Genomic DNA, 8,125 nt, shown 5'->3' with positions numbered 1-8,125 from the left:
TTTCTTTCTTTCTTTCTTTCTTTCTTTCTTTCTTTCTTTCTTTCTTTCTTTCTTTCTTTCTTTTCTTTCTTTCTTTTTTTTATTTTTTTGGTGAGGCAATTGGGGTTTAGTGACTTGCCCAGGGTCTCACAGCTAGTAAATGTCAAGTGTCTGAGACCGAATTTGAACTCAGGTCCTCCTGATTCCAGGGCCAGTGCTCTATCCACTGCGTCACCTAGCTGCCCCATGTTGTTTTCTTTTAATACACAAAAATTTATCTGTCCCTGTCTTTGGGGTCCAGTGCCAAGCTGAGGAAGCCTGGTCCTGATTTGTTAAGCAATTGACATACGTTGCTTAATAAACTGATATGCTCTGAAGCTCAAACCTTGGTTTCCTCAACTATTTCAGATTTTACCCATCACATACATAATCTTCTGAAAAGAGGAAAAATTCTAGGACAAGGGTGGGGAACTGGTGACCTCAAGGTCACATGTGGCCTTCTAGGTCCTTGGGTGCAGCTTTCTGACTGAGTCCAAGTTTTATAGAACAAATACTTTTAAGGGGGTTTGTTCTGTAAAGTTTGGATTCAGCCAAAGGGCTGCACTTGAGGACCTAGAGGACCACATGTGACCTCCAGGTCACAGGTCCCCTACCCTTGCTCTAGGATAACAGATTTAGAGCTAGAGGGGAATCTTAGAGGAAATAAAATCCAGTACCTTTGTTGATGAGGAATCCTTGAGGGCCATAGGGACTATGCCATATTTCATCTTTATGTTACGAACAAAAGGAAGAGTGGTAGAGGGGATAGAGAATTGACTTTAGAACCAAGAACACCTAGGTTCAAGTCTCACTTATGACAAATGCTGGCTGTATGATCCTGGGTAATAGACACTTAATCTCTCAGGGCTCGAGACAATTCCCCAGGATCAAGCTATAGAGAAGGTTCTACTCTGAATCGGTAGAGGGGGTTTCCTCGGAAACACCTTCTGGCAATGAAGTCACAGGTCTGGTCTGAAAATATACATTTAGCATACACACGCGCACACACACACACACACACATATATACATATATTCATATATGTATATTATGTATAATTAGAACCACTCCAGTATCTTTGCCAAGAAAACCCCAAATGGGGTCACGAAGAGTCAGACATGACTGAAATCTACTGAACAACAACAAATGTATAATTAGACAGTAACCTTTAAAGTAGAGATTTTTTCGTTCTTTGTATTCCTATCCCCAGAGTCTGGCAAATAAGATTAGGAATAGACTTGTGATTTCACTGATGTAGGAATTTCCCTCTACCAATGTAGGCAGGCACCTTCTCAGCAATTTGTTGTCTTAGAGGGTTGCCTCAAACACTGAATGGGTGTTGCCTCGGTCAGACTGAGACCTGGGAAAGACCTTAGCTTAAAAAGGTCAAGGTCAACCACTATATTCAGGGCCATCTCCAGTCGTCTTGATCTATATCTGGCCACTGGACCCAGATGGCTTGGGAGGAGAAAGTGAGGCCAGTAACCTTGCACAGCCCTCCCTCGCTTAAATTCAATTCACTTACAAGTCATGACATCACCTTCCTGATGTCATGGTCCTCTTAGACAACCAAGGACAAATAAAGAAAATCAGTGTGTCAATGTGCTAGATGCTGCAAAAAACACTCCAAAAAAAAAAAAAAAAACTGCTCCACTATAGCAGGTGACTTGAAAACAATTGGGCACATATGAGATAAATATTGAGTAGATGGGTGGTAATTGGAAAAGGAAGGCATTAGAAGTCAGGAGGTCTGGGAAAGGCCTGCTGCAGAAGGGAGGATTTTATCTGAACTTTGAAGGGAAATTAAGAGGTAGGGGTGAGGAGAGATGCATTCCAAGTGTTAGAGACAACCAGTGCAGAAAGCATTGGAGGAACCATTGTGAAGCCAATGTAGATGGCTCCTAGAAAGAACCAAATTGTAAATAAGAAGACTGGAGAGGTAGAAGGGGCCTGATTATGAAGAGCTTGAAATGCCAAACAGCGGAGTTTGTTTTTGATCCTGAAGGTGGTGGGGAGCCGTTGAGGTTCATAGAATAAGGGGGTGACATGGTCAGACCTCTACTTTAGAAAATCACCCTGGAAGCTGAGTGGAAGGTGGACTGGAATGGAGAGAGACTTGAGGTAGGATCTTGAGTGAGAAGGCTATTCATTTCTAATGAATCTGGAAATTTCCCTTCTGCAGAGACCCCGAAGGGATTTCACAGACTTGGCCAAGCTGTCCCCACCACCACACCCTGACTCCAGCCCCAGCCCTGCAGCCCCAGAAGAAATGCAGCTTCTTAAAGGAAAGCCAAGGCTTCCATCCCCAGCAAGGCCCAAGTGGTGCAGCTGTGGACAGTGCCGCCCATCCCAACTGCCAGAAAGCAGCAAGGTCATAGAGGAGCTCTGCTGCCGCAAGAAGGAGGGTCCCTGCATCACCACCTCAGCCCTTTTTGAGGAGCTGGTCCTCTCCAGGGCCACCCTGCGCTTCAGCTTGCTCTACCAAGAGCCCTTGCTGGAGATGGATGCAGACGCCTTGAATGACCAGCTCCGTCACTGTGCCTACAGGCGCTACGTTGACTGGCGCTTTGGCTCCGAGGACATGGCCGCCTTTGCTATTCTGCCCAGCTGCTGCCGGTGGAAGATCCGGGAACGATTTCCCAAGAAGGATGGAAAGTACGCTGGCTTTAAGAACCCTTCCCCATACACATATTTGAATTAACAAAGCCACTAAAATTGGTTCCTTTCATCTTTAACCTTCTTGAGCTTCTGGGAGAAAGATCTGAGAGGTCCACCTTGGAGTATAGAAACCTCCTTTCTTGCCTTGAACCTCTGCAGGTATAGGGAGGGAGCAGCCTGACCTAGGAGAAAGAAGTCTGGTGGAAAGCCTGAGCTCCCTCTAGGAAGGTAACTCCCCACCAGCCAGGCACTTAGCCTTAGTGCCTCAGTTTCTTCATCTGGGAAATTATAACAAAAACCTGCCCTGCCAATCCAAAGAGACCTTTTGAGGATAAAATAAGACTCTATAAATGAAAATGTTTTGGAAAAGGTTAAATGTGCCATAAAAGCGTGCACTATTGTTATTCTGTAAGAATAGGAATGGTAACCAACACGGAGTCCGAATAATGTAGGTCTAAGTACTGAATCCTGGGTTCATAGATTTAGAGACTATCCTCCAGGTTAGATCCTTTGATTCCATCTCTAGAATGAATGAAGGGAGAAGCATTTATTAAGCACTCACTGTGTGCTAAGTGCTAGGGATACAAATACCAGAAAAAAAGAGTTTTTGAGAAACTTACATTCTAATTAGGAAGACCACACAAATCGGGAGTAGGAAATGAAGGGACATGCACGCACTGTGCCAGGGCTGGAAATGGCCAGGAAGTATGCCCTGTTCCAGGCAAAATCAGGCAAAAGTTCACCTATCTAAGCCTGGAATTCTACAGGCGGAGTCTGAGTTTGGTAGAAGGGTGATGAAGAAGATGGTCAGGGTACAGGAGGCGTAATTTGGAAATGACTAGGAGGTAACCAACCATCTCTCCTCTCTGTTCCCTCACCTCCACTCTCATGGCCACCCCACCTCATTTAGACCCTCATCACCGTGCCCCTGGACTATACCAATAGCTTCTTAATCAACCTCCAGTCTCTCTTCACTCCAATCTATACTCTACACAGTTAACAATTTGAGATTCTTAAAGTATAGCTCTGATCATGTCATTTCCCTCTAGGATAGTGGTTTCCAATTTTTTTTTGTTTTGTGAACCCCTTTTTTTAACAACAAAAAATGGGTTGTGAGCCCCTGGGGTAATTTAATACAGTGCTCATAATACTCTTTACAATTATTTACTGCTTAAGTCATGGAGCATCATTGCAAACTTCTAAGGTATTCCCCAACTATTCAATGGAAACTACTGTCCTAGGATCATGTGTGAACTCCTCTGGCCTTTAAACCCTTCACAATCGATTTCAACCTATCTTCCCAGATTTAATCTCTCTCTCTCTCTCTCTCTCTCATCGGGGTTAAGTGACTTACCTAGGATCACACAACTAATAAGTCTGAGGTTGGATTTGAACTCAGGTCCTCTTGACTCCAGGACCTACACTCTATCCACTGTGCCACCTAGCTGCCTCTAGACTCAATTCTTCCTTCCTTTCTATCCTCCACTCTTACATTCCAGCCAGACTGGCCTTTTTACTGTTCTGAAGGAGTCATTTTGTCTTCTGCCTTAGCAAGTCTGTCCCCCACATCTGGCATGCTCTCTCTGACTCTTGTGTCACCTTCAAAGTTCAATTCAGATGCCACCATCTATAGGAGACCTCTCTTGATAATCACCACCCACCCACCCTCAGTCGTTAGTCCTACCCCACTAATGAGACTTAGTCTTCCATTGCCATATGCATGCTGTTACCTTCAGTAGAATATAATCCCCTCGAGATCGGGGACAGCTTTCATATTTGTCCTTGCATCCCTGGTGCCTAGAAGAGTACCTGACACATGTGCTTAATAAATTCTTTTTCAATTGTTGAATTGAATCAAGTTGAAAGAGACAGGGAGCTTTGAAGTCATCTGGTCCAAGCTCTTTATTTTACAGATTAGGAAACTGAGGACCAGAGAGTCGAAGTGACTTATTTAAGATCACATGAGTAGTAAGTGGTCAAGCTAGATCCCGTGACTCTAAATTGGGCACTCTTTCTAAGGACTGAGTCCTTGGTAAGTAATATGACCTACGGTTTCTTCAGACGATTGTAGGATCCGTCGGTGAATCAGTCAACAAATATTTATTAAGTGCCTACTATTCGCTAGGAAAGAAAAGAGAGGCAAGATAGTCCCTGTCCTCAAGGAGCTCACAGCCTAATGGATGACAGATCCAGAGTTAAAAGCAACCTCAGAGCCTCAGAGCCTTTCTAGTCTTATCCTTTCATTTTACAGATAGGGAAACTGAGGCTTAAGATAGTTAAATGACTTGCCCAAGGTCACACAGTTTTCAGTGTCAGATGAGAGATTTGAACCTACATCTACTGGTTCCATGCTCAACGCTCTTTCCAATGTGTGCTGCCTGCTTTTGGTTCCTCATTAATAAGTAGCATGACCCATAATTTCTCCAGAGACTCAGGTCTCACCACCTCAAGCTTGGCCAAGATCATGGGGGAAGACTGTCTCTAGGCATTTTCCTTTTCCGTGTTAGTTCTAGAGTCCCCCAAGGGTTTGAATTTCTTCTCAGTATTTCCAGTCTAGCCCTTTGTGGCTCACTCTTGAAATACCTCAAATAAAAAAGCCTTCCCATTGGGTTTCTCCAGTTCAATAGTACACATCTGTGAAGGAGAGAGTGTGTTGTTTCCAAGGTCTAGAAACCCTCCCTCTGTGCCTTTGCAACCAAGCAGAATTACTACAGTAGAAAGAAGTCCAAACATTCCTGAGAAAAAAAAAAAATAGACTGTTTCCACAAAAAGTCTTCTTGAAGGCTGGCTACTTAAAGAATGGGGAAAATACATAGCCCCAAACTCCATCTGATCTCAAGATCCCTCCTGCAAGGTTTCTTTGCACCAAGGTTGATAGTAGAATGATTTTTTTTAACTTGTATTGGCAGTGTGGTATATTGGATAGAATGCTGAGCTTGGAGGGAGGAGGGCTTGGATTAAAATCCTGCCTCTGATGCTTACCAGTTGTGTAACCCAGAACAAGTCATTTAGCTTCAATTTCCTCATCTGCAAAATGGAGATGGGGATGGACCTGATGGCTTCTGAGATTGATTCCATCTTCATGTCTATGATCTTATATGTCCTTTGTACAGTAGTATGTTTAAAGAAATACTGACCGCCCTCATGGCTCTCGAGATGAGAATATATAAGGTCCGATGTAGACATAACTGTGATCGGGGACCTGTGATTGAATCTTGTCTGAGTTTCAAGATGCACCATTTTAAAATGTCTTTTTTTTTATTCCAAAAATACATTTTTGGAATGACTTTTGTTTCTGCAGTCCTCTCCAGACATAGTTTCCTTCCTGCCACTACACTCAAAGAATGATCTCTCCCTTGTAACAAAGATAATGAGTGAAGCCAAATCAATGAAAATAGCGTCCATGACCATGGATAGCTTTTTAAAATGAGCAGCTTTGCATTTTAATAATAAAAAGCATGGTGAATGAGCCTTTCGTGAATAGGATTTTATCTGGATTCAAACTCAGGAATTAAACTGATTGGGCCAGATTCTCTTGGAGAATGAGACACTATGAGCCTACTTTTTTTTTTATTGTTGTTCTGTGATATTTTTGGAAACTGGACTGTATTTGGCTTCATGGGAATGGAAATTATTTGCTCTATGAAGTCTGCTGTCTTATTCTCCTATGTCTGTATCCAAATGGCCCCAGAGTAGAAAGTGCCAGAACTTCATCTCCATGTAATTTCTTTTTTCTATATTTATTTTATTTTACATTTTGAGTTCCAAGTGGTCCCCGTTCCTCCCTTCCAACCCCACATTAGAGAAGGCCAACATTCGATATAGATATAGATATGGAACCTTACAATACATTCTTCTACATATCAGTTCTTTCTCTGGAGGTGGATAACATTTTTCTTCATAAGTCTTTCATAGTTGATATGAATGATCATTGTTACTCAGAATAGTTTAGTTACTCACAGTAACTCTTCTAACAATATGGTTGTTATTAATACAGTGTTCTTTTGGTTCTGCTCATTTCACTCTTCATTATTTCATGCAACACTCAACATTATTTCATGTTTTTCTAAAAACAACCTGTTCGTAATTTCTTACAGCACAGCGGTATTCCATCACAATCATATACCACAACTTATTCAGCCATTCCCCAATTGATGGGCATCCCCTCAATTTCCAGTTCTTTGCCACCACAAAAGAGCTGCTATAAATATTTCAGAACATATAATTTCTTTTCCTTTTTTCCTGATTACCTTGGGAAACAGACTTAATGGTGGTATTGGTGGGTCAAAAGGTATACACAGTTTTATAACTCTTTTGACATAATTCCAGATTGCTCTCTAAAATCGCTGGATGAGTTTACAGTTTCACCAACAGTGTATCAGCGTCCCAATTTTTCCACATCCCCTCCAACATTTGTTATTCCCCCCTTTATTAGCCCATCTGATAGGTATGAGATGGTATCTCAATGTTTTAATTTGCATTTCTCTAATCAGTCCTGATTTAGAGCATTTTTTCATATATCTATATATGTATATGTATGTATACATATTGATTTCTTCTTCCAAAAATTGTCTGTTCATTTCCTTTGACTATTTGTCAATGAGGGAATGACTCATATTCTTATGCCTTTGTCTCAGTTATCTATGTATTCGAGATGAGGCCTTTATCTGAGAAATTGTCTATAAAATCCACCCCCCTCCTCCGATTTTCTGCTTTCCTTCTAATCTTGGTTACATTGGTCTTATTTGTACAAACCTTTTTAATTTAATGTAATCAATATTATCTACTTTACATCCCATAATGCTTTCCATCTCATTTATTCATGAATTCTTGTCATCATAAATCTGATAGGTAATATGTTCCATAGTCTTGTAATTATGACATCTCCCTTTACGTCTAGGTCATGTATCCATTTTGACCTTATCTTGGTAAATGGTGTAAGACATTGGTCTATACCTAGTTTCTGCCAGACTGCTTTCCAGTTTTCCCAGCAATTCTTACCAAATAGTGTGTTCTTATCCCAAAAGCTTATATCTTTATGTTTATCAAACACAAGATTACTATAATCATTTATTACTTTGTATTGTATACCTACTCTATTCCACTGATCCACTATTTTATTTCTTAGCCAGTACCAAATAGTTTTGATACTTACCACCTTGTAACACAGTTGAAGATCTGATATTGTCCAACCTTCTTCCTTTACATTTTTTCCCCATTAATTCCTTTGATATTCTTGACCTTCTGTTTTTCCAAATGAATTTTGCTACTATTTTTTTCTAGATCAATAAAATAATTTTTGGTAGCTTAATTTGGATGGCACTGAATAAGTAGATAAGTTTGAGTAGAATTGTCATTTTTATTATATTGTCTTAGCCTACCCATGCACAATTAACATTTCTCTAATGATTTAAATCTGATTTTATTTTTATAAAAAGTGTTTTATAAT

The 8,125-nt window shown here is 40.9% G+C and overlaps 1 protein-coding gene across 1 annotated transcript in view; it reads left to right on the top strand.

Annotated features, from left to right (window-relative positions):
- The window catches only part of LOC114036863 (P2X purinoceptor 7-like), a 41,373-nt gene extending 37,317 nt beyond the window's left edge, over positions 1-4,056 (top strand). Inside the window, exon 13 of the mRNA XM_027853588.1 lies at positions 2,201-4,056. Coding sequence (XP_027709389.1) covers positions 2,201-2,719 — 519 coding nt within the window. The 3' untranslated portion in view covers positions 2,720-4,056. The remainder of the gene's footprint in view (positions 1-2,200) is intronic.
- The last annotated feature ends 4,069 nt before the right edge of the window (positions 4,057-8,125 follow it).

This window comes from Vombatus ursinus, unplaced genomic scaffold (assembly GCF_900497805.2).
Source record: "Vombatus ursinus unplaced genomic scaffold, bare-nosed wombat genome assembly UNPS02009994.1, whole genome shotgun sequence".
NCBI classification, from domain to species: domain Eukaryota; kingdom Metazoa; phylum Chordata; class Mammalia; order Diprotodontia; family Vombatidae; genus Vombatus; species Vombatus ursinus.
This window is presented reverse-complemented; position numbering and strand designations above follow the sequence as displayed.